General features: G+C 45.2%; 1 protein-coding gene and 2 long non-coding RNA genes across 10 annotated transcripts; all 3 read left to right on the top strand.

Moving 5' to 3' along the window:
• The first annotated feature begins 783 nt into the window (after positions 1 to 783).
• On the top strand, positions 784 to 12,826 carry znf219 (zinc finger protein 219). Of its 6 annotated transcripts, none has more exons than XM_077544631.1 (6): positions 784 to 1,098; positions 1,174 to 1,265; positions 7,856 to 7,927; positions 8,003 to 9,980; positions 10,060 to 10,212; positions 10,445 to 12,826. In XM_077544631.1, exons 4-6 carry the CDS (start codon positions 8,006 to 8,008, stop codon positions 11,428 to 11,430), a joined length of 3,114 nt encoding a protein of 1,037 aa, XP_077400757.1. In that variant the 5' UTR covers positions 784 to 1,098; positions 1,174 to 1,265; positions 7,856 to 7,927; positions 8,003 to 8,005; the 3' UTR covers positions 11,431 to 12,826. The 6 variants fall into 6 exon arrangements, with proteins under 6 accessions (XP_077400757.1, XP_077400756.1, XP_077400755.1 ...); XM_077544630.1 differs by having other exon boundaries at positions 785 to 1,098; positions 1,174 to 1,268; XM_077544629.1 differs by lacking the exons at positions 784 to 1,098; positions 1,174 to 1,265 and adding an exon at positions 3,086 to 3,217.
• Positions 12,827 to 20,035: 7,209 nt separating this feature from the next.
• Positions 20,036 to 23,760, top strand: LOC144035156 (uncharacterized). Of its 3 annotated transcripts, none has more exons than XR_013288375.1 (4): positions 20,036 to 20,200; positions 21,858 to 22,026; positions 22,171 to 22,456; positions 22,558 to 23,760. It is a non-coding gene; the product is annotated as an uncharacterized LOC144035156 (long non-coding RNA). The 3 variants fall into 3 exon arrangements; XR_013288376.1 differs by having other exon boundaries at positions 22,171 to 22,876; positions 23,326 to 23,760; XR_013288374.1 differs by having other exon boundaries at positions 22,171 to 23,760.
• A 22-nt stretch (positions 23,761 to 23,782) lies between these two features.
• Positions 23,783 to 24,120, top strand: LOC144035157 (uncharacterized). The gene is made up of 3 exons (XR_013288377.1): positions 23,783 to 23,851; positions 23,922 to 23,987; positions 24,064 to 24,120. It is a non-coding gene; the product is annotated as an uncharacterized LOC144035157 (long non-coding RNA).
• The last annotated feature ends 2,082 nt before the right edge of the window (positions 24,121 to 26,202 follow it).

The raw sequence follows: 26,202 nt of genomic DNA, 5'->3' as shown, positions 1-26,202 counted from the left end.
ACATCATATTAGTGACACGCAAGGGTGGGGGAGGGCTCGGGTACACTACACTATACATCACGCACGTGCACACACACACACACAAATGACATGCAAGCACTAACACCTTTTGATTGACAGCTTTCAACGCCAGCAAAAAACCTCCTGATAACGATAATCACGCAGATGAGGACAAGTTGTGACTAATTCCAACAAGTTGCCCACCCAAGTAAGACAATAAGAAGGGTAAAATGATTACAAGGAGTCATGTGTGTTTTCCACGTGTAACCTTATCAGCTTCCGCCATCATGCTGATCTGTCCGTCCGTCTGTCCTCCCTTTCATCCTCTTTTGCTGTGAGTGCCGCTTCAGTGCCCTCACTATTGTGGCAGCATTGTGCCAGTAGGCGTCGCCGTGACAGCCGTTGTCACGGTAGCATTGTCGGGGGGGTGGAGAGGAGGGGATGATGGAGTGTGTGTGCGTGCGCGTGTGTGGTTGGAGTGTATTACAGTATCAATACACTGACACTGCGACAAAAAGGACAGCCGCCTTAGCCACATATCACTCCTCCTCCTCTTCCTCCTCACCCCTAAATCAATCTCTCTCTCCTTCCATTGATTTCACACACACACACACACACACACACTTCCTCAGCCCACCTCCTCCGACTCAAATGTACTGCAACCTCACCCGTCTCCCCCATCTTTCATTTCATCCCCCTCCCTCCTGTCTGCCATCTCGCCTGCCCCTCTTTCTTTCTCTCTCTCTCCCACCCTCACCCCCATCTCCCTCCCTCATGGCTGTTTTCCTTGTTTGTGTGTGTGTGTGTGTCTCACGCTCTCTCTGCATATTAATTGGTGCATTTCTGCTGCGGCGGAGCAAACAATCAAAGCATCACAGGCGGCGGCGGCTCATGCCATTATTGTACACACACACACACACGATGGCAAATATACACATGTGTGCACTTGTAGACTGGCATGGCTGCTGAGACAAATGCAGCACACAATGGCTCATCCAGCAGATATGTCGGGTGTCAGCACAGTCATTTGGAATCTCGGCAAATGTGTGGCGAGCGTCACATCCAAACCCGAAGGCCTCCACAGCTCGCCAACTCCAGGCAAGTACACCGATCTGTCTGTTGCCCCTTGCTCTCTTGTGTTCTTCACACTAAGTTGTGTGTGTGTGTGTTTAGGTGCAGGGAAGGAATTCGGACTTTCGGAGCACTCCAGTGCAAGCACTCGGCGCTTTTGGACTCTTTAAGCGCGCTGGTGTCCATTTTGAAAGGTGGTAAGGAGGCGATGTCAAACTTGTGTGTTGGAAACGGGAGTTAAAAACAAATGAAGAGGGCCTCATGCCCATCATTCAAAAAGCTTCCCAATTTAGCCTGTCCCTGTTTGAAGATGAGTGGCTATCGGGCTAGCAGAAGCTAGCAAGGCTAACCACTGTTGCCATCCGCTAGCAGCAGTTTTTCTATGAAGTGAAAACGGCACCTCCAATGTTGGTAACTGGTCTGAAGACCAGATTCCACAAGTCGAGCTTTCTGACGACTGGGGCACAAGTATTGGAATTGACTCAAAATGGCTGCTTCAAGACAAAATGTCCACCACTAGAGCTTATAGCCTCTTAATAGACACGTCCACCCAAAACTACTGTCTCAAACTTGTGGTGGTAATTTTTTTTTCACACTTTCTAGGTGTGTGACTAGATGAGTTTGTTGGTGACCCCCTAAATCAAATTTTCACCAAGATACACACTCTAGCAAAAAATGTGTGAGTCCTTTCAAACTCCAATCCAAGAAGGCCCGAGCACGCCAATCATCTTCCTCCTCGTTATCATTGCTAATGGCAGTGTGAAAAGATTATATGGACATATTAGTCAACGCCCTCTTAATGGAGACTCACAATTACTCTGATTTGAAGAAGGTTGCTGTTGTTGTTGTTTTGCCCGAGAACTTGAACAAAGCACCTTGAGGAAGATAAAATGAACAGGGCTTGCTTAGGGTTAGCTTGCTTGAATATTTTCATGCTAGTGGGAAATTGTGTGTGCTGGTCAAAACTGACCTCAGCTCCAATGCTTCATGTTAACATTTTCAAATTTGTAACGTTTATTGTCTACTAGAGAATTCAAGGAGATATAGTGTATCTTTCGGTTTAGTCTCAACTTGTATATTAGCGGCTCTGTTTAACACGTGTTAGCTACTTAAAGGAGCAGTCAACTTTTTTAAGATAACAGTCACATTTACACTTAGCACTAACTGGTTTTTTTTTTCATTTTCATTTTTTTATTTAGTTTTATAACAGACATAGACGCGGCAGACGTGTCATCGCAATGCCTGTTTAGAGTTGTGTCATCTCTGTGGACCAATATCAAACCACCAGCCGGCGCGGCTCGCAAGGGGCCCCTTTGCAGGCTTTGCTGACAGCCACGCGTTTAGTTGTTGCCGTTCAGAATTTGCCTTTTGTTCCCTTTCCAAGAATGTCCCTTCTCGCTTGTATAGAGAGTGCGCTGGCCTCGAGTTATTTGCAAATACAAACATATTTTTCAGGTATGCCATGCCATTACACGTAGCATTTTGGTGTGGGCTACTATGCTGCCACACGTGCCACTTATCTGCCACTGAAAATGAAGGATAGTGAGTGAGCCTTCATTTGACAGGCTTGCTGAAGAAAGGAACAAAAAGGAAGAACAAGTGGGTCATTCCATCTTTTGGTCTGTGTGGGTTTTTCCCACAGAAGCCAGCAGAGCAGGACACGGTTTGGCATTCCCACAACTAAGACGAGCAAAAGACTCTTTTTCATGCCAACTAAAGTTCCATCTTGACACTTTTACCTTTCAAGACGGAAAAAGACACAAGTGGGTCTTGAATTGTCAGCTTGAAAGAAGTTGTTGTTGCTTCCCCTCCATCCGTGTGACAACTGAGACGCTTTTTCTTGTCCTCGTCCCTCCTGCGTGTCAGCTGCCATATTTGGGACGGTGGGATGACGCTGTTGTAAAATGGAGCCCGTGCTGAGATCATAATTAACATTTCCAACCTACACGGAGCCCTCCACCCTGAAGAATGGAGGGGGGGGGGGGGGGGGTTGAGGGAGTGAGTGAGTGAGAGGGAGGGAGGGGGAGTCGCCGTATGCTTGTACACAAGCCTGATTTCCATTTTTTTCCCCAAGTCGTAATGTATTTAATTCAAACTGAACGTAATCATGACGTGTCGCGCCATTAATCTGCGAGCCAGCTCACGCGTAAGTACGAACGCTTTCCGTCGCTGCCGCCTGTCCGATAAATGTGCATGGATGTGCGCGTGTGCACGTATGTGCGCGCGTGCGTGTACATATGTGCCCGCGCCGACTCACCTCGACGTGCACTTTGCTCCCCGGTTGCTGTTTTTCCTGCATCTTTTTGTCGGTTCGTCGCTTTGTGCTGGAAAAACACTTTTCATGCGTGGAGCCGCGCGCGCGCGTGTGCGTCATGTTTGTGAGTGCGACACGCGTGACACATAAAGTCACATATGGGACTCCCCCCCCCCCCCCCCCCCGCTTTGCTTCGTTTAACTTTGAGCAAGTTGCGCAAGCGAAACGTAACCGAAGTCACCGGAGCAAGAATAGCACGTGGCGCAAAAGTTGCGAGCACACGTACGAGCAGATTTGCGGCAATCACAGTCTTTTGTTGCGGTGGCAGGAAGGACGCGCGCGCAATCACGCACGTGCATAATCCGATTGTTCCGGACGTTGCACGTAAGAAGAAGAAAAGTGTGCGGGCTGGTCCACATGCAACTTGAAGTTCTTTCGTTCGTTTGTGGAGATTTGCAGATGTTATCCGTGATGGCTCGCCCTCCTCCTCTTCCTCCTCCTCTTCTTTCTCGTTCTTGTGCTGCCCTCGAACATTTGGGGAACAAAATGGAGCCGCCAGACGCTCATTTGGCTTCGTTCAGCTATCGGCTTGCTTTTCTTTGCCATCTTGTGGACGATTTGTCTTTTTATTTTTTATTTTATTTTTTATCTGGGGGGCAAATCAGGTGGAAGTTCCACTTTTTTATTTATTTATTTTATTTTTATTTATTTAGGGGTTGGGGAGGGGCGCAAATCAAGAAGCCACGTGACTTCTGACCGCTTTCTCTTTGATTTTCTTGTTGTTTTTGCTTTCGGACTTGCTCAAAAATGTTCAGGTGTGCGTGCGCTGAGAGATGCTCTGGACTAAGCTGTCAAGGACGTTCCTCCATTCAAGAGTCGTCCTCTCCGCCTTTGTGCTGGGGGGCCACTTGCACGCTGTCCAGGTGGCTCTTAGGGTGTGTATGTGTATATTTGGACCCCTTCTGCTCTCCAGCCCTCTAACAGGGCCCTCGTAGATGTTGTACTTGAGATCCAGAGCAACAAGTGTATGCCACAGTGGCCCAATCAGTCCTGAAGAAAAGCGCTTCCAGAAGAGCAACAACAGAAAATGGAGTTGATAACATAGACACGAGGCCTCTTTGGGAATGTAAAATCTCCTAAACTTTCTTGCACCCTTCATTAAAATTTGTGGAAAAGGTCATAGGGTCAACGTGCTTCATGTGGAACACAGGAAAATACATCTGTTGAAATTGAAAAAATGAAAGACTCCACTTTAGTGCTGCTTGACTTAACATATTTCTTTCAATCAGCTTGTCACCAACTGGTAGACTTTCTTCAATAGGAAGTTGAAATGTGATTCGTTATGGCGTAAATTATGGGCTACGAACAACGAATAACTATTATGATAGCTAATATTAATATTGTAAGTTTATTGGTAACTTATTTGTAAGTCTTTTCTTTGGTTCTGAACTCTCGAGTGTCATTTTTTCTGTAAATGCCATTGGTGGCCACTAGCTTGAAATATTGCTGCCGTTAAAGATTTATTGTAGCATCCTTTCATAAAAGTTAGGACAGGAGTTATGTATGCTAATAATTACATTCACTATTCTGTTGGGAAAGGAAAGGAACATTCCGAAGCAAAAAGCCAAAAGCGAACAGATGTGTAGGTAGTACAGAGATGCCACTTTGTGTGGCAGCGTCGGTGTGTCCACCATCTTGGATGTGGCAGCTTTTTACTTCAAATAATCAAAACTGAACAACTTCATGGATATATTCACAACCAAAAATAACAAATGTCACTTTTAGTCCTTATCTGTTGACGTATCAAAGCAACCTGCCGTATTTCCGGAATGAATTTATGAGTCATGAATTTGTGTCGTACATTGAACTGATTCTGATGAATGGTTCGGATATTTTGTGATTTCGGTCAATGTAACAGCTAATAAGATAGCTATGAGTGTGGCCTTCCCCTCTGACTGCTTCCTCAGCTCTTTTTCTTTGGGGAATCCCACATCGTAGTAGTTACTGCAGGGGAATTCAGTTCACATTCCATCAAAAGTCATTGTCTGTCTTGAGATGTGCTTTGGGTGGAAAGGGCTTCTGAGCCCAAGTTGGTGGCTGCAGTATGTATGCAGCAGATGATACGTTTCCTTATTGTTCATGTAAGGTTCCCCTCAAAAAACAGAGCGAGAGAATAAAAGTCTCCTGTGTTCGATTATTGTCCACCAGACCTTGAAGGACTCCACAAGCGCGTAGTGGAGCGCCGAGCCATCGGTTGGCTTCCGTCGGTCGCCAGAGCAACATTCCTGCTTTGTCGTTTTTAAAGAGGAAGTGCAACGTACAGACGTGCGCTAACCTGCACTTAAGGATCAACTCTGGATACTAACACAAAGACAACATACTGTATTGCCGTACCCCGCAGGCAGGCAGAAGCTTTTTGTGGAGGTGTGTTTTGATTGTGTGACGCAGAACATTTGCGAATCGAATGTTCTCCCAAAGCTTTTGGAAGGAAAGCGCAGCCCTTGCGCAAGTCAAATCCGACTTTTCAGGGCGAGCTACTGTAGTAGGCCTTCAAGGTCAAATCTACACCAACGACCTTTCTCACATTGGTCCAATTGTTGCTCACTGGTTCCCGCTTTGGCAAAAGTTCAGGAGTGATTCTGATTTTGAGTGTAGAACCTCTTGAGGGGGCACATAAAATAAAAAACATTTTCATCCATCTCAGTGAGCGGCCATTTTGCCATTTGCTGTTGACTGAAAATAACATCACAGTGCTTAATGGCTCAGGTGACAATCAATCACGGCTTACCTGTTTTCTGATTTTGGTCACCTGTCACAAGCTGAGCCATGATTGGCCGTTCTCTGAGCAAGTGTGATGTCATTTTCACTTGACAGCAAGTAGCAAAATGGCTGCCACCTGAGATAGATAAAAATCGTATATTTTTAATTACTTTTTTTTATTGCTTCGACTGACTTGACTAGTTGACTTGGCTTCTACTTGTGAAAAATTAGTACTGATTAAAGTTTTGTACTAAAGCAAAAAATATTTTTTTTACTTCCACAGCAAAGAAGAAGAAGAAAAAAAAATCACTGGACAAATTATCAAAACCACACGTTCACATAGCTTTGCTAACATTAAAGAATTACGAGCCCATTTTGTCAGAGCGAGTCAATGTGCAAGTCTGTTTTCAAATGTATTGAGTAAACAGTCTGAAAAATAGATCAAGTACTGATCCCCGAAGAATGTACTTGATTACTGAGAGAAATGCTTTCCACCAATGAAAAAAATCGTAGCAGTGCAAGTTCCCACAGTTGAGGTATCTCCTGAGCTGATATTGTAAGGATTTTCAGGCTCTGAGATTCTGTGGTGTTCCGTTTCGGCGGCGTTTGGGTTCTGGGGCTTTCCTTCTACCTCCACGGCTGGGCCGGCGGCACCGTGGTGACAAGACCTATCATGGCGGAACAAAGCCCAGCCGGGGTGATATTCTTTTGAAAATGCTGCAGATACATTTAACTGCCGTGTACGATTGCGCGCGCGCGCGCACACACACGCACACACAGCAGGTTTGGGTTGCTGTTCTTTTGTAAAAGCGCCGCATGTTTTCTTTCTCTTGTGCCTTGGCTTCTTTGCACTTCGCCATGTTGGCAGCCTCCGGTCTACCAGCTGATATCAGCATTCTCTGGCACGGCGCCAACCAACAGCACCGCAGGACGGGAGGTGGGGGGGCAAGGGGGGCCAGGGCAGGGGGGCAGAGAATGAAAGAAAATTAGTGAATAATGGACCGACGGAGGGAGGGAGCGAGCGAGAGACGAGAGAGGAGAAGAGAGGGGGATGGGAGGAAGCAGTCAGGGCGAGAAACGACAGACAGGAGAGAGAGAGAGAACAATCATTGTGGATTAACCTGTGTGCAGTGATATCACTGTGACTCATAGCTGAGCTAAAATGTCATCTGGCTGCGTAGCAATCTCACCGCACACACACACACACCGACATTACAATGTGCGACCTTGTGTGTTGTAGCATTCCTCCATTTTGGCCATGATGGATCCGAGCAACCCAGCAAACGCACAATCACGTGCGCATCTTTCATTTGACGGCACCGCAGCCACATTTCCGAAATATTGCGTGTGCATGCGAGCACACAGGAAGGGTGTGTTGGGAAGTCCAGATATCGCACTTCCTGTTTGGGACGGTGAACATAGTGCGCTGGTGTCCAAACACACACTCAAACACACACATGCAGGCTAAAATTGTGTAACAGGTGTGCACCTGTTACGCGCAGTTAGCCACAGATGCTGTCTGCGTATTTGTCATATATTCATAATACAGCGTTAGTATGGAGTCAAAATTTGCTCACAGGTATTCTATCTCACAAGTTAGAGTTGGCAAATCCAGGTCCACAAAAGGAAAAAGCCTTCTACAGTTTGGCTTTAGCCATAGGTGCTTCACAGGTGTTAGCATTAGCAAGAACCTTGCTTACCAGCTTCTTTCAGTCTTTGGAGTTTCTGGTTGTTTTTTTAAATATACATTTTCTTGTGTTTTCTCCGCAGGGGATTGAAGGAGGAGCTGCACCCCCACTGGCCGAGACCCTTGAGAATGGCATAACGCTGCATACGCCCCCGGTAATTCAATCAGCGCTGCGGACCACCGCAGTTGTCTGGTGGTGCACTAATGTGTGTGTTTGTTTGTCCATGCAGAGGATGGATTCCCCATCAGAGTTTGTGTTGCCCTGTTGCCCTGAGCCATTGCTCCATCCTAAAAGTCCAGAAGCATCCCTTCACCATCCGGACGCAGCGCCATGCCCCCCTCTCTCCGTGTCGCCCCACACTGAGCTGGACCACCCCCACAATGAGGGCCAAGAAGATGACCAACAAATCGGCGACGCTCTTCCGTCCCCCACCCCGGCTGTGGCTCTATTCCCGGGAGGGGGCGGAGCCGAAGCGGGACGCAGTCCGAGTCTGGACTCTTCCCCGCCGGCCACGCCCTTGGCAGCCCCCCTTGGTTTTGGAGCTCTAGAGTTTGCTCTCTCTTCAGGACCCAGCGGAAGCTGCAATGACGAGCTGGACTTACAGCTCTTCCAAAGGGACGCTGTCACCAGGGCGGCGACAGGACCATCGCTCCGGTTCTCCTGCCACGTCTGTGGGAAGAGATTCCGATTCCAAAGCATTCTGTCCCTTCATGCCAGAGCCCACAGTCTGGACCGACACCGCCAGGCCTCATCGCGTTATCGGAGTGCTCTTCCGGCAGCGCCTCTCAAACAGAACCTCAGAGTCCAACAGAACAAAAAAGAGCAGAGTTTGAATTACAGAAGACACTCGGTGAGTGAGAATCTTACACACGTACTTCAAGAGGAGGAGGAGGAGCTCAAAGGTACAGAATTAGAGCAGAACCACGCAACAGTGAGCCCGCCACTAAATGAAGACCTTACTCATTGGACGGCATCCACTCCTGCCCCACTGACGTTCCGTTGCCATGCCTGCAAAGGTAAATTTCGTACAGCTTCTGAGTTGGCTCGCCACGTTCGCATTCTCCACAACCCGTACAAATGCACGCTTTGTCCTTTCGCCGCCAACCAGGAAAGCTCCCTGGCTTCCCATCTGCAGGAGTGCCACCCCTCCCCAGGGGGCCCCACTTTGCCTTCTGCCCTTTCGAATTCCAGCCCGGTTAACGCCCCCTCAGAAGCTCCCCAAACTTCATCACCTGCCAAAATATCAGAAGCATCCACGTTACCGGCATTCCGTTGCGAAACGTGCGGGCAGAGGTTCACTCAGTCATGGTTCCTCAAGGGACACATGCGCAAACACAAGGACTCCTTGGACCACAAGTGCCAGGTGTGCGGGCGCGGCTTCAAGGAGCCGTGGTTTCTCAAAAACCACATGAAGGTTCACCTCAACAAGCTTGGCCTGAAAGCCGGCTTGGGAAACAACGCCGATCCACAGGCGAAAGGCTCTGCGGGTCACCTGTCCTTAAACGCCCTCTACTCCAGCCTTCTTCTGGCTCACCAGGGGTCTGGCAGAGCAGGGCAAGGGAGACCAGAGAAAGAGATCGCCAGTAGGGTGCGGACGGCCTCCGGCAAATCAGCTATCCTGGGCTACTTGGGCCTTCCCTGTGACAGCGGCGGGGCCAGCTGCACGGAGAGACTCCAAGCTGTGGCCCAGGTGGCTGAGAGGGGAAACTGCGGTGGCAGCGTGAGTGCGGAAGGTGGAGAGGCCGGAAGAGAGAGGACAGAGCTTAGATGTACCACCGAAGGAGGTGAGCAAACTCCCTGGTGGCAGCTGGTGGCTCGAAGTCTTGCCGTGGCTCAGCAGCAGCAGCAGAGAGAGAAAGACAGGGCTCACCATACCCGTCTAACCAGGACCTTGGGAGCAGATACCGATCCGGTCAGAGCCTACGCTGATGCAATGGATCCAAGGGGGGCTTCCGGAGGAGCCTCGGGCGCAGCCGAAGGTCCGTGGGAATGCCCCGACTGCGGGAAGCTCTTCCACAGCCTCCAGCAGGTGCTTGTTCACGCTCGTGTTCACGCACCCAAGGCCCTGGAAGAAGGCTCTGCAGGTGAGATGGACGGAACGTGCAGCTCCAGAAGAGCCAGAGGAAGCCAAGGCGAACTCAGGCAGGAATCCAAAGTGCAGCAAGCAGCGGCGGCGAGCTTTCCCTCTGCCATGCCAGGCTTCAAAGGTCAGCCTCTTCCCTCCTGGAGTCCCTTGGCTTTGCTCAGCGCTCGCCTTCCTCATATTTGTTTGTGCTGCTTTCACAGGAGAGAACGGGACCATGGCGGCGCTGTCTGCTGTGGCTTCGCTTCCCAGCAGCAGGGAGCGCATCCGCGGTCGAGGGATTAAGGATTGTCCCTACTGTGGTAAAGCCTTCCGCTCATCCCATCACCTTAAAGTGCACCTGAGAGTCCACACAGGTAGGAAGCTTCTGCTGTCATCTTAAATGTGTTCTGAGCTCATTTTCTGTACATTTCTTTGATGATGACCTGATCTAACATGCTAAACATTACCTATTGGGTCAAATCTGAAGAATTCCTGTGGTTCACGCATCATCAGGCGCTTTGATTTCAATCTGTGATGTAACACTGCCCTCTGCCTTGCCAGTGTGTTACTACAAATGACTAAAATGCCTCACATTGTTTTGTCAAGGTGAGAGACCCTACAAGTGCCCCCACTGCGACTACGCTGGCACCCAGTCGGGCTCGCTCAAATACCACCTTCAGCGGCATCACAGGGAGCAACGCAACTCATCTTGCTCCGCCACGTCCCCTGTGGGCAAACTTGCAGCTGCCATCAATGGTCTGACCTCCGTTAAGCAGCGCCGATCGCAAACTGATCCCAAAGCTCGGTCGGACGGACCCGGACAGCAATCTTGGCTCCTTGGGCTTCCGCAACAGCAGGAGCATCGGTCTCTACGGGACGTTGACGCGGAGACCCAGTACCATTATCTATCAGGGGCGATGGGGGCCTTTTACCCTGGTGGTATGGAAGGAGCATGGATCAGGGAGTCTCCTCCTCCCAAAATTCTCAAGGTTTCTCGCCGTAAGCCCCTCACCACCAACCGGATAGTGGTGGCCTGCGACAAACCAGCGTCGACTGCGCTGAATCAATCGGGCGCCTTTGAACCTCTCGATCTGTCCCGCCGTCCCACGCTAAGCCTCGGAGGGCTGGAAGAAGATGGAGGAGGAGAAGAAGGCATCAAACTGAAGCAGTGTTTGGAGTGTCCATTTCGGACATCCTCTGCTGAGCTCATGAACATGCATCTCCAGGTTAACCACACCAGTAAGTCCCGACGCAAAATTAGCCCTCTGTCTGCCTTCAACGATGAGGAGGACGATGGAGCCCCGAAGGGCGCCAAATCCTGCCACCAGCTCGACTCACTCAGAATTTGGGGACACACCGACGTGTCCCAAGTGGGATCCCAGCAAGGCTCCTCAAACCAGATCTGGACTCCCAATGGGCTCCCTCTGGACCATCGCGGAGAAAAAAATGAATCCAACTGGGCGAGTGATGGCCCAGCCCTCCAAAGCGAGTTGGGGGATGAAGAGGATGAAGATGGTGAAGAGCAGGAGGATGAAGACGAGTGCAGCAGCTGCCCAGAGGACCAACACGAGGGGAATGTCCTCACAGATTAAAACAAATGTGGACCTCCAAACATCTGCACATTTTCCAGAATTTTTTTACTCCTTTTTTCCAAAACACATTTGTGAGTTCAAGAAGCACTCCAGCAAAGGTGGTCCACGTCCAGACTTCGGGGTGGAATTTTCTGTGTCGTCAACATGGTATTTCTTGTCTCAGACTAGAGGCGTGTTAATCGGTGGTTTATGCCCGCACTTTCAGTGTTTTTGTGAATAAAAGAAAGCTGATGTCACAATGAAAATAAGACTACGCAAAGGTAGCGGCAACAATGAAAGGACTAACAAAGGTAAAGACATCCCAGTAGAAATTGTAGCTTTTACCACAAGAGAAAAAGAAAAAAAAAGCTTTTTAATGGTGTTTGTTTGGTTGAAAAATGACCGTGATGTTTGTGAGCTGAATGTCCTTACACAGCACTGTGCAACTTGTTCTTCTTTTAGTGGATCAAATGTTCTTTTACTTATTCACGACGGATCCGATCCCGGTCCGAGCGTGTGGTGTTGAAGAGCGCTGGTGTGTTTCCGCGGGAATGTACGGCCACAGACGCCGATCTCCGACTGGACGCTCCTAACGAGCGTCAATTCCACCGTGCCTTCTGTTTCAAGCACTTCCTGGTCTGTTTTGTACAACGGGCTTCTTTCTGTCTGTCCTTTGCACCAAAGCAGACCCCCGAGATGGAGACTCGAGTCAGTGTGACTTGGACCAGAGTGGACTGACGTCACTGTTTTGATGACTTGTGACTTGACCCGACTTAAAGTAAAGGAATTAACTTGAGACATGAGATGTTCTAAATTAGGTAAATTGTGTGACTTTATCCCATCTCTGAGCCCAGACTTTAAACGTAGGGTTAAGACCCACGGCTGGATGAAATCTGGCCAAAATCTGTCCAACGAGACACTAAAGCTAGACGTAGACTAAACATCTTCTCTTCCCTGTCACTCTTCCTGCCGGTCCGTTTGTGGTCCGGAAGGCCTTTCTTGGACTTCCATGTGTGTTTGACATGTTTGAAACATGTTCTTGTGCTTGAAAAGAAAAGTCTTGTTGAATGTTGTACAGCTAGCTAGCTTAGAGATGTCGCTGGTATATTGTTTTTTTGTTTTCAGAGTGAGAGCACAAACCCAAGCAACCGCTGTTCCCAACTCAAACCAGCCCACCAATCTAATCATCTTAGTGGCAAAGAAAGGAAAACCCCTCCCATAATCCAAACTACATTTTCGCCTGGAATATTTGCACAATATCCACCAATGTCAATCAACATATGTCACAAGGCAGCGCAGGGTTTGAGCTCTCATGTGGTCGACTGCCATTGCAGTGAGGGCCGAGTCATCTAACATACTCTAGGCGTGACTAATATGAGCAACATCAACAAAAAAAATAAACAAATAGATGACGTGATTGAACGTGTTTCTCTTCACGAGAATGTCCAGTTTTACTTCAGACTTACTTGAGTGACATGTCGTTTTGACAGAATAAATGACAATATTAGGTCATGGTACTTTATATCACCAGTTAGATTGTTTGTCCTGTTTCAACGTTTGCTTTGAAAATGAAAACGATACCAAAAAAACACCAATTAAAAATAGACAATGAAACACGTAAAACTTGCTTGACATGTTCCAAGCACACTCACCTGTCACATCCCTGTGAGGATAGGCCTATCATGTGAACTTCTGATTTGGATGTTTCGTATGAAATAGTCACCCCACGCAATACAATGCTCCATTTGTTCTTCATCTTCATATTTAAGAAACCAATCCGCGTACTTGACCAAGAGATGAAACCCAAATACAGAGTACTTTTTCTGAAGATGGCCTTGTATCAAGTTTAATCCTTTTTTTGTGAAATAGCGTCATCTAGTGCACTCAGCTGTCTTTACACTGACTAACTTTGGAGCATTTTCTAGGCAAAACCGCAGCAGCACGCCGACGATCAACCGATGGCAGGCGTTAGTTGATCGACTGCTCCGGGCTCGACCTTCTTCTGACGCACCATTAGCCTCCCTGCTGACTGAGTGTGTGGGGGGCGAAGCAAGAGAGAGCGAGCGAGCGAGCATCCTCCCCCCACCCCACACCCCCACCCCTCCTCTCCCTCCCCCTCCAGTGAGCTTCAGCCTGCAGCCTCACTCGCTCTCGCAGCATCCGCCGGCTCCAGCTACAGCAGCACTTCTTCTTCTTCCCATATCTCGTTCTCCTCGTTCTTCAGGTTCTTCTCCCCCTGCTTCTCGTTCTTTTTCTTCTTGCTGACTTTAGCGGCGGTGGCAACTCGCCTTCCTCATCGTCATCCTCACAGTTTTGCACCATGAGCGAGGTAAGTGTGACCCAACGCTTCATCTTCATCATGCACCACACGCTCTTCCTCTTCCTCCCCCCGAGTCTTCCTCGATCTCAAGGTGCGGCGTCAACTCTCCAGCTTTCTTCTTCTTCTACTTGAGCTTTTGACGCAGTGTTGTTGCGCTGCAGTACAGTATGAGGCCTCCTGCACGAAACGCAAACACGATCAATCTCGAGCAGTTCACTTCCTAAACACATTTCTTCGTCTTTTACTAAAACTTTATTTTCAAAAGTTTGATAGCACTCGTTCTTTAAGTCACGGTTAGCTTTCCTACTTGTAAGACGATTCTAGAGAACATAATTTAAAAAGCTGCCTTTTGTGTATTATTGCGGTTCTCTATACTTGCAGTGCTGATTAATTACCTTGTTAACTATTTAATGATATGTCTGTTTTTGCAACATACAATGCTGGCTATTCTTGCTGCTATTCATTTTTATACAAGGCAAAGATTTATTCATGATGTACAGTATTACAGTATATGTGAACAGTATATACAGTATGATATATATATATATATAAATATATAAATAAAGGGCTGCACAATATTGAAAAAACATGCGATATGTTTGTTAAATATCGCAATATCATTATTGCGATATTTAGCATGCACCTAAAGAAATAACTTATTTTCTAATGAAAATGACTTTTTTTCATGTGGCAAAATAAGCAAGCTCAATTTATTCTTAGTTCATTATTTGTAATTATCCTACGTAATGTTTAACTATTGGATGGTGATGCAAATTTAAGTTGGTCAAATTCCATATGAAACTTATTGCATCGTCGTGTGTGTGTGTATAATGTGTGTGTGTATATATATATATATAGAGAAAGAGAGTAGAGCTGTCAAACTATATATATTTTTAAATCAGATTAATCACATTTTAGAATTTGGACTAATCACGATTAATCGCTAAATAAAAAAGGCTTTTTAATCAACATTTTTTGCCTACCAAATTTAAAGAGCACCTGTTATGTGTTAATTCTTTCTACATTTAATGTTATGAGGATGTCTTCAACATTTTTTGATCCACCACACTCTCTCATCCTCCTCTTTTTCTAAACAGTTAATTACATGCAGAAATGAAAATGGAAAAAATGACCCTGATAGTTTGATATGAACAAATATTCTGAATGTCAGACGCAAACATTTATTAAATGCTTTACTTTAATGCATGTAGTTATGTTTATTGTTCAAACACAACCTGTCCTACCTTTAACATATACATACTGTGTGTGTGTATATATATATATATATGATTTATCATTGTTCATGTATCATGTACTGTTGTTTGTGGTCAAATTCAAGTTTGCTCGCTTGGGAATGGTGGCTTTTTCCCCCTCTGGCTCATACTTGACGTCAGGAGCCGCACACGTCTTTGTTTGACAGCTCATCTCTTCGGGCTGAAAGCTCCTCAGCCGCTTCCTTTTCACTCCTTTCACCGGCTTCTATTCAAAACACACGCACACACGCTCTTAAGGCCTGACTGTGTTCTCATTGGCAACAGCTCGAGGAGGCCGTTGGTATGGTTGGCATGTGCACAGCGTGAAGGTTTTTGGCAACTTTGTGGGAATATCAGAGGAAGAATGCAGGAGCGCTCTTACGTAATGACAGAATTCCTGTTTGCAGCACTTCCTCTGTGTGACAGCTGTTTGCTGGATTTTCCTCTCATACACACACTTCCTTTCACTAAAGTCCACGCACACACATACACATACTGACCTCTAATACAATAATAATCTTTACACTCGTGGCTTGCATGATTCTCTTCCATGTGAGCAATGTGGACATTTAATCCTTTGACGTGTGTCTATAAATACACCAAAGGGACTTCCTGTTCTTCTATAGCAAAGCTCTCCTGTATACTTGTGAGCGAGGGAGTGAGTGTGTTTTCCATCAAACATTCATAGCAGAACACAAAAGCTTCTCCAGTCCCTTTCCCCCTTCAGGACCATTTCAGACCCACACCCACTGGCTTACATAAAGCCATTAAGGTACTATTTTTAATGGCCCCGCTTCCACGTCTTCAATAAAAAGAGCGCCGAATCAAACGATGGCTAAGTGTGCCCTACTGTTCTCGCCCACGAGAGCTTTGTTCTGTCTTAGGACCGTACTGCGCATTGATCTGCCATAGGATGTCACCATCGGGGTTTGGGAATGCCGCTAGAATGGTCACCCTTGTGGGGAACCTCCGCTATGTGCATCTACTTATTCTGGTCAACGGCAAACTGAGAGGGGGGGGGGGGTACTCAGTGTAGGCTAAAAGCTCTCAAGTTAACATCAGGTGGACAAAAATGGAGGTATTGCAGGATTACATAAGAGCCATATTCCTCGTATTCCCACTGCAGAGGATTCAGAAGAAGCATCACTGATGATCACATGTGCCTCATTCCAGGAAGACGAGCGCTCTGGGAGGCTGGGGTGGGGGGGTGGGGGGTGTTTGTTGCTTGTGCATCCATCTGGCTCCCATTCACGCTGGCCCACTTCTCCCTCAATTCGCCGCGTTGGTTCCAATCTTTCTGCGCCTCTTCTCCTCGCGCTCCATATGTGTCTTTCTCTCGCCGTCAGCCGTCCGCCCCCGGGGGCCTCTCGTTAAACGCTGCAATCTGTCTTTGCCTCTCAGGTTCAGCGCCACCGACAGCCTGACAGATTCATGCGGGGAGATCCTTTCGCATTTCTTGCCCTCGATCCAAATCTCAGCTGATGATCGTATTGTCGTCATCGATGCGATAGCATGTAGTCGAGTGAACTGTATGGACCAAGCGCTGTTTGTAGAATTTTGGTGATTCAACACAGCTGTCTCATGCAGTGCACTCAGCATGATGCTAAAGATATGACACAAATAACTCTCATGGTTTCATTTGTAAAGTATCTTTGGGTGTAATGTCTAATCAAACACTAATGACTGAAATAGGATCAGGTTGGATCGGTCATCTCCGGTGTCGGTGAGAGCCGCGTCACCGTCAAGTGATCGCTTGGAATTCAGTAGCATCATTGAGCCTCAGAAGATTCACCAAAAAAAAGGGGGGAAAGTCTCCAAAGGTTGAGAAGACTACTGTACGGAACAAGTGAAGAAAAGAACAACAAACAGTTTGAAAAGAACAACTTCGCAAGATCAAATTTGTTCAAAAAGATGAAAATGTGTTGTTGAGCAGAACAAATCTCAAACGGAATTTAGAAAAAATCATGGAACCGCCTATTGTGAAGTAAACAGTTTTGACTTGGCTATGTTGTTTGAACATACTGCAAAATTGTTCACACGCACTGCGAGTTGTTCAAATATACTGGTAAAGTCATTCAAACATATTGATAAAGTCATCTAAAGCCGCAATGCGCAAGTCAACACACCATGGCATGATGGGAAAAATGTCGTTTTTAGCATTTAGCATACCTTTTACCAATATGTTCAAACAACTGACGTCTGCACGACATTGCAGTGCGTTCAAAGGATTTTGCAGCAGGTTCGAACGACACAAGCCCATTCAAGTGTTTAGCCCTCATTGGGAGTTCTACGCTTCCGTAGAACTGACAAGACTTTGGTAGTAAGTGATTTTTGTCGGAATTCCATGTTAGCTTTTCAAAGAATGTTACCTGTGCTGTCGGATAAATAGACTGGCTATAAAAAAATGTGAAGACGTGACAAGAGTATTTGGAGAGATGCATTTTTTTGAAGATTTGTGGCATTTCTCGGGCCAGGGGCTTTAGAAGATGAGGGTGGTTGACTCGCTGTTGTATACATGCATCTTGGTCCCCCGTCGAAGAGTGTTAGTCACATGACCGTTTCCTCCCCCTGCTTTTCATCCTGAGTGTTTGTCAAAGTGTCACACGGCCGAGCATCCGCAGTCTTCTCTCTCTGCAGTCCCTCCGGCAGAAAAACACACAAGTTGTTGTCCGTCTTCTGACCCTAAACCGTCCCAATTGCGCCACATACGCCATACGGGTGTGATTGTTGGACCGCCGCCTGTCGCTCGCATCTCGTCATCTGGGAAGACTGGGAAGATTCCAGGGCTATCGATGCCACGGCATTTGATGAAAGTTTACACTGACGTGTTGTTTTTCTTCTTCCTCCTTCTCACAGCTGACCTCTTCAAAGTCGGCCAACAGCGGCCAGGCGGCTGCAGACGACAGTAAAGGTGCGTCGATAACCAAACCAGGTCCAGAAAGTAAAAATCCTGCCACGATTTGTCCAATTCTAGCACATGCTACTCTCAATTAGTAATTTTCCAACAAATCCTGATGACAATATGTCTCTGACACGGTGTACTTGCTCAAATAGCAGGCCACACTACTACCAGGTAACATCTAACAGTCCAGAAAGTAAAAACCCTGCCACAGTTTGGCTTTAGCCCCAGGTGCTAGCTAGCTAGCTAGCTCCATAGCTAGCTCTCATGGTGCTTGTTTACCTTTTAGGGAGCTAGCTAGCTAGCATCAGGGGCTAAAGCCAAACTGTGGCAGGGTTTTTACTTTCTGGACTGTTAGATGTTACCTGGTAGTCGTGTGGACTGCTATTTGAGCAAGTACACCGTGTCAGAGACATATTGTCATCAGGATTTGTTAGAAAATGACTAATTGAGAGTACCATGTGCTTGAATTGGACAAATCTGATATCCGTCAAACGCCCCTCTGCCTCCTTCCCACCCCCGGTCTATGCAGAGAAGGCCTCGGCAGCAAAGCCTCTCGAGCAGGAAGAAGAGATCGACATTGACCTGGAGGCACCGGAAACAGAGAAGGCGGCGCTGGCCATCCAGAACCAGTTCAGGCGTTTCCAGAAGAAAAAGAAGTAGAGTGACTGCCAGAACGGAAGCAAAAAAATGAGAAAAAGAAAAAAAAAAACTTTCCGCTGATGTACAGAAATGTTGGGGTGGGCGGGGCTATTATTTAAGTATTGAGGATTTTTTTTTTTGCTATTGTTTGCAAAGTATCATAAAGAGTTTTTTTGCATGAGATTGAGCGGAGGCGCTGGGGGGGGTGGGGGGGGGATAATTGCGACTCATTAGCATGTCCCGATGACGGCCGCCACTCAGAACGCACAAAAACAAACACAGATGACAAAAGTCAAGCACACTCGGCCGGCGTCCGGTTTCATGACGGCGAAGACGACGGCGGCGGTGTTTGTCCAATGTCTCAGACAAGACCAACATGGAACGTGCGGCCCATTGTATTCAAATACTTCTCGGGTCATTAGATCAGAGGTGTCGCTTGCACGCTGCTGACGTCAGCCTCCGCACTTTGGTAACCTGAACGCCCCACGCACAAGCGCCGACCCGCAGTTGGCTTCGTGTTACCTCAAATCCACGCTCGTCACCTTCAGGACGCCGACCTGGGACAAACAAGGACAAAAGCCGGCCTAGATTCCAAGCACACAGTCCCGCCTTGCGACACTTCACTAACTGCTAACAAGAGCCTAATTAGTCCATTATTATAGGAATGTAACCTCGTTTCTATTTCAAGCCAGCCAGGCACCATTTCCTCATTTTTCCTCCTTGGTTACAAACCTGTAGTTGTTCCATTAGACACATCTTTCATTCTTGCTCTACTCGTATTCTTTTTTTAGGAATTCCAGTTTGTACTGTTGGACACCAAGTGGTTACGGAAGCGTGGCACTGCCAAGTAAACATTTTTGACTTGCAAATACGTTCAAACGTACTTGCAAGTACATTTGAACATATTTGCCAATCAAAAATGTTTACTCCACATTGGCAATTCCACGTTCCCGTAAGTGGTGCTCAGGCTGTGCTTGAAATCGCTGCATATGACAAGCTCCAGATGTCAACTGGTTAAAAAAAATGACATATTTGTCAGGAAGAGTCAGCTCTGGACAACAATCTGTTTGAAAAAGACAAATCTAGCTAAGTTGTATGAAAGAGACGTAAAAGTCATCATCTATGTTGAAACAGAAACGTATCTCCTGACATTTAATGGGAAGAGTGGCCGTACCAAATCTTGATGAGAATTGGTGTGAACCCGTGCCCACGCAAAAGTGCTTTACTCTTAAGTCAAGTCACGCTGTGCGAATGTGGTGTTGGCACATTATTTAGCATGTTAGCATGCGATTCCAAACACAGCCAAGCTGTCAATGGATGTCCTCCACGGCGTTCCTTCTTCACATGACTGCTGTTTTGATTTGTGGAAATGCTTTGTGTATTATTCCCGTCGTGAAGGCATGTGACGTCCACGACATTTTCTTTTTGTGCACTCAATAAAATCTGCTGCATTTGGCATTCTGCTTGTGTTGTGTTGCTTTCAGTGTTTTTGTTCAGAGGGAAGTAGACAAGAATGAGCCTCTACCGTGATGGGGCTGCATGGACGTTCTGACCACCATGTGGCCGCTGGCGGAACAGCAGGCAGCCAACATCAGGACTGTGATGGCTTAGTCCTGAGAGTTGAGACACAGTGGAGGTATCCGTGTCACTTGTATGGTTTAAAATACTCATCAAAAGGTAATGTTTTATGTATGTATTTGTTATTATTAATGCTATTTTTGGTTGTTTTATGTGCAGCACTTTGTTTCAGCTGATTTTTTTCAGTGCGCCATACAAACTATTTAGAAAAAGACTAATATTGATTTGACTGAGATGAGAATGCGTTTGTGAAGCGCCAGTTCTCAATTATTTGTGACACATGTTGTTGGAAAAGGGTCAGATTTCGGCAGGAATGTGATGTCAAAATGTTTGATGAGAATTTTGACGTAAGCGCTCGGGCTGAGTCCAACTGCTCCACTGACCTACTTGGAGAGGCGCCGACGTTCTCTGAGTTCGGTTGCTTTTCCTGCCACCCTGCTTCTGTCAAGAATGGACGTGCTTTCCGGTGTCGGTACCAGATGTGATCGGGCTGCCAGATTGTATCGGGGTCGCCTACAGATGGCGTTACGCTACAGAATTGGCTGGAGATTATCCGTTTACAATGGGGTTCCGGGTGGCGGAGTTCGCTTCCCGCCTGGGAGATCATATGTGTGTGTGTGTGTGTGTGAGTGCACCAAAAAGAAAAAATATGTCAACAAAATGTAAGGACTGAAATTGTCAAAACGTAAATAAACCAAAGAATATAAAAGCAGGATACTTGAAGGTTTAAGAAAGAAAAAAAAACTAGTATATTGAAGCGCCATCGAGCTTGCCGATGACGTCAGTACAGCAGGGCTAATGAAATGCGCGATTCAGACGCGTTCACTTCGGTTTGGAATCTTTTTTAGCAGTTCACAATACATCACAAAAATAGTCTTGATGAAAATAGGACCACGTTAGCAATCTAAACTGAGAATATTTGTCACATCTCAGGCAATTAATTTGTGTATTTATCATTTATTCAATCTATTTTATTATTTATTCAATATATCATGCTTTTATAGTCTTACGTTTATTTACGTTTTTACAATTTCAAAATATGAAAAAAAAATATGCTCAAATCAATAGTCACAAGAAATGCCTAGAACATGAGAAAGTTTCGAGCTAAACACAAGCTTCAATTTGAAGTGGAAAGGGCAGGACATATTTAGTGTTGGAGGTGGGGGGAAGGGGTACGGTCCATTTTTCACTTTGATAGTGGAAGTGAAGTCCCACGTCACTTTACCTGTAACTTGGGATAATAAAAAGGGCTTCTTTGCATTCAGATGGCCAAGAGGTATAAACGTTTCCTGGGGTGTAGACGACGTGGGTTCGACCCCCACGTTCTCCGTCATAGAATTTAAAAGTGAGCTAAGAGCAAGTATCAGACCCGGGTCTCCCGTGGCCGTGGCTCAACTGTCCTAAACGTTATCCAATTCACTTACCGACGCAATATATTTTTAGCCACTGACGGGTGGTGGCGCTGCAGGCACGTTTTGGTCAGGGTCAAAATTGAAAGGACGTGGACGCGGTCTATTTGAAACAAGCTATCTGTATTCGTTTACATCGCGTTCCGTTTGTATGCTCTGACGTGCTTGGCCACGTTGTGTGTTCTTTCCTATTTGTTTTTTAATGAAATGTAGGACAATTTGAATATTGTAGTTTTTCAATACTATAAAATTACTTCTAATAATTAACTTTTTCATCTCAAATCAAATTTTTACAAATTGTAATTGTAACTGCTTTCAAATCTAGTATGTGTTACATATTGCTACAGCACACATTTCAATATGCGAAGGAAGAGGACTTCTGCGCCCCTGCCTCAAGGATTTGCGCTCTTGGCCGAAGCGACAACGGCCTAAAGCGTCCGTTCTGTTTGATAAGGTCCGGCAAGCACGCAGTTTCCACCTCACCCCAGACACTCTCAACGGGCGATGGCAAAACAGGTAACAACATTATTTAATTATCATTGCAAGTTACGATACGATACGATACGATATACTTTTATTTTCCCCGTGGGGAACTTTTTCCTGGAAAAAGTTGCCGTCTAAAACAAATGTTGCTCTATTTCTCCTTTTTTCCACCTCCAGCCATCTCTGACAAGGCATTCAACCCTGTTCATCTACCTGCACCTGACTATAACCCCAAGGGATCTGGCCTGCTCTCAACACCAGAAGATGTGAATAAAGGGAGAGCTACACGATCTGGGGCTGTGGTCGGTTGTCAACTGGTGCGCAGCGGGGGCAACGTCATCGCTCTGCGGCGTCCTGCTCTCTGTCCTTAAACTTCTTACAGCTCCATTCCTTCTTCATTTGTAAGCACGAGCATGAGGTGCTGAATGAGCTGCCAAGTCCCCACGGCTGCCTCCAGTTTCAGGTCCGTGTGCTTTGATGTTTTACTACGCGTGATACAATGCTGATGTTGCGCATATTTTAAAGACAGATTAACATTAGTTTTCTCTTTTTGTTTAACCATAGTGTCCGCTGGTGTGACACGGTCAAAGTTGGTGCTTTGTACAAGAGCATGGACAGTGACATTACTGGTTACCATTTCAGACATCCTCCTCCTATGTCACAAAGAACACACAAAAAATAACATTTCGAAAATTGACTTTAGTATCAGACAAAAAAATAAAACTACTTTAGTCGTTCAATGCTTTGGATTTCTTATTATACTGAATTTAGAATACTCCAAAATCAACATTTGAATGATTTAAGTGATATTTACTTAAGCTTGGGTTGGGATCGAACCCGTGTCACCAACGGACATCAAGTTTCCACACGATCATGCGACGAGGTGAGTGTTTAAAACTCACTAATTTTGCTCACTTTTCATCATGTGGCATTTTTGCCGTGCTTAATATATTTATATGCATGCGTGTTAATTGTCTACAAATGGAAATGTTCAAATTTGGCCTAAAATGCCCGACTTCCTGTGCGTTTGAATGTGGATTCACAAGTAAACCCTTTTGTATCAAGTGTGATTCTTATTTATCTCTACATGCGCCAAAATGGCGGGTTTGTTGTCTTTTGAGGCATGGCTTTATGAGACTTCCCTCGGGATTGGGAAAACTTGCTTTTGTACACTTGCATGCTCTTCCTGATGTTGTCCACCAGGTGGTGGTGAAGAGCCTGATTGACACACCATGGCTTGACTTTTGTAGAGTTCCTCTTTGTCAAGGTTTGGACCTGTTGCAAAGACAAACTTGATTAATCAAAAATACTTTTTATTTTTTTTATTTTTAGGTGGCAGTGGTGCAGGCCATCAAGAAACATGACGTCATGATCAATTTGTGTCCAACATGAATGCCGACAGATTACGTAAACTCCAAATTGTCATGTTTAAGTTTAAAGAGCATTTGCCTGGTTTGCTTCTGCATGCAGCGTAGCTTCAAGTCAAGGTGCCGCCCAGCGGGGATTCTGCAACTAGGACCCTCCACCTGTTGGGCAAAGTAACAAATTCGACATCAACTTGAAAATAGTGCTCATTTTAATCTTGAGACATGTAAATAAACATGCTAAATACCACCTTGACTGGTCCCTTGTTTGTGTTGTGCTGGAGAATTCTCTGCAGCAGTCCGTTACGGACTCAAGTGCGCCAACATCAGCTGCTTCAACACAAGGTTAATCATAAAAAATGAAGTCTACTAAGAATGAGTCACTGTATGCTTGGCCGTTACTTCCACTTGCTTGTTCCTTGCCTTGTAGGTGAAGCTGCTGAATGCTCCAAGGTGAAACGTGACTGAGTCTGCCTCAGATGAGCCCTCAGCTGGTAAGAGAAGGCACATTTCATTGCAGCTAACATGTTTCAATTGTCAAGTTGGATGTCAACTTTTCTATAGGTAGCAAAGAACGTGATCCGCTTCCTGAAACTGCAGCAGTGTGAACAGTCCAGAAAAGTCTTCTGGGTAGGTTTCATGCCCAAAAAATCTGTCTGTACAAGTTGACTTTAACATTTGACTTGCTGTTTTTTTTTTGTCTTAGGTCCACGTTCTTTTTTCTAGCTGACCACTTGACCATACAGGGACGAGCAAACTGTCATCCACCTTGTAATTTTTGTTTGCTTTGTGATTTAATTTCTATTTTGCAAAAGAAATAAAGCTTGATTACATAGAACACTTCAACTCTCAATTTGTCCCCAAACACATCACAAAAAACCTTAAACACTTAACCTTAAAAATGATCTTAATTTAGTTTATTTTTTTAAATTTATAACCCCCATCCCCACCAATTTTATTTTTTTTCCAGCAAGCTTTGAAATCGTTTGCCACTAAGCATGAAAGGCTTCCAATAAATTGAGGGCACATTTACTCAGAAAACACAAAGACTCTTATTCAAGTTCAACAATTTATTGTACAGAAAAGCTGACATGACAATTTGAAAGCATTTTAACAAAATATTAACGACATGTCGTATACATGAAAGCACCTTAAGGAGCTCTAAATTGTAAACTGGAAGTCCAAATAATCTAAAAAATAAACAAATAAATACTTGAAATCACTTAAATTGTGGGCCCTGAATCTATAATCTATGAAAGTTTGACATGTTGAATGGAATTACAGAAATAATTCAACTTTTCGAGGATATTCAAATTTTTTTGACGAGCACATCCAACCATCTGACTGACATCTGTGATCGAAAAGTAAGTGACATCATGTACTTTGCAACATCCTCACACGCTTCTGGACATGTTTTCAAATGACAGACAAGTGAACCAAATTAATTTAAAGTTAAGACATAACAGGTGTTCTTCCAGCAAAAATAGTTGCTAAAAAGCCAAAGAGAAGCTGAGGCCCGCTCTGACAGAGGAGTTTATTGTTTACACGTTTCTACTCACAAAGCCTTCATCGGGGCTAATGAGGCATCACAGGTGTGTGAACATTTCAAGTGGAAAGCAGTAAATGGCAACTAGACTAAAAAAAAATGCTTTACGCTATACGCATAAACATGCACAGTAAATTCGGAGTACATTTTAATCTAAAAAGACTATATTTGGTCACAATTCAAACAGTAAAATTTACTTCTTTTTTTTTTTACATTAAATGTATTTGGAATATTTTATTATTTTAATAGTATCAGTGTGTGCAATGAGTTCCTTCCTGGCTTTCTCTCCACATCTGACACTAACCATCAATAATGGCCACAAAGTCCAGATACTTATAATAAATCTGATGCTGACATGCCAAAATACAGACTAGTTCAACGGATATATCAAAGTCAAACTACTAGAACAGGCAACAAACTGCTCCTCGATCATTCCTTCACCGTCCCTTGTAAAAATGGATTCTAGTAAAATTATCAAAAATCAAATCAAAAATGCAATATTATCCTGAAAAGATATTCTTTAACTCCAAAGTATGAAACCTTCCTCAAAAACAGTTTTACCTTGACACTATATGACATGTTGCCAAAAACATGCCAACTTAAACATCACATTCTTCAAATCTGCTTGAGCAATTATTTTGTTTTCCTTTTTCACTGTGGTGCTAAATTATTTGAATACTAAGTTGCTGTTACATTTTGCCATTGTTTAACTTACTATCATTAAAAAAAAATCATCCACTAGTACATATTAAATTGTAAATATAGTTCAGCGTTGTTGTAAAACACGATCATGTTTATTGTATATACTGTGTTTATATGACTTTGACAATGGCTGGAGCGCGTCACCTCTGCCTCACAATCAGAAAATGGGCGTGTTTCAACGGTTGCTCCATGATCTGTGGCTGTCCGAATGTGCACCCTACTCCCTATATAGTGCCCTACTGAGGGCTCACGCCATTTTGTAGTGGCGTCGGAATGTCCAGGGAGCAAAAATATAGGGCACTCAAAATTACCCATAATGCACTCTGAAAAGTAGTGAACATCGATGTTCACACAACCGGGTTGATATAGATCACAATGCATTGAGAATATGAAAAAAAAAACATGGCGCGAGCGACAGCGCAATAATTAATATGTTTTAGTAGAAAATATTTACAACAAAGGAACTAAAGTACAGTTTTCATTTTCATTCACAATAAATAGTCGGAGATTTATGCGTAAGTATAAATGTATTACTTTAATCTTCAGATAGATTTTAGATTTAGAGAGAGAGAGAGAGAATTGTTTTATTACCGTTTT

This window comes from Vanacampus margaritifer, chromosome 15 (assembly GCF_051991255.1).
Source record: "Vanacampus margaritifer isolate UIUO_Vmar chromosome 15, RoL_Vmar_1.0, whole genome shotgun sequence".
NCBI lineage: Eukaryota > Metazoa > Chordata > Actinopteri > Syngnathiformes > Syngnathidae > Vanacampus > Vanacampus margaritifer.
Note: the sequence above shows the minus strand (reverse complement) of the source record. Positions and strands in the feature narration are given on the sequence as shown.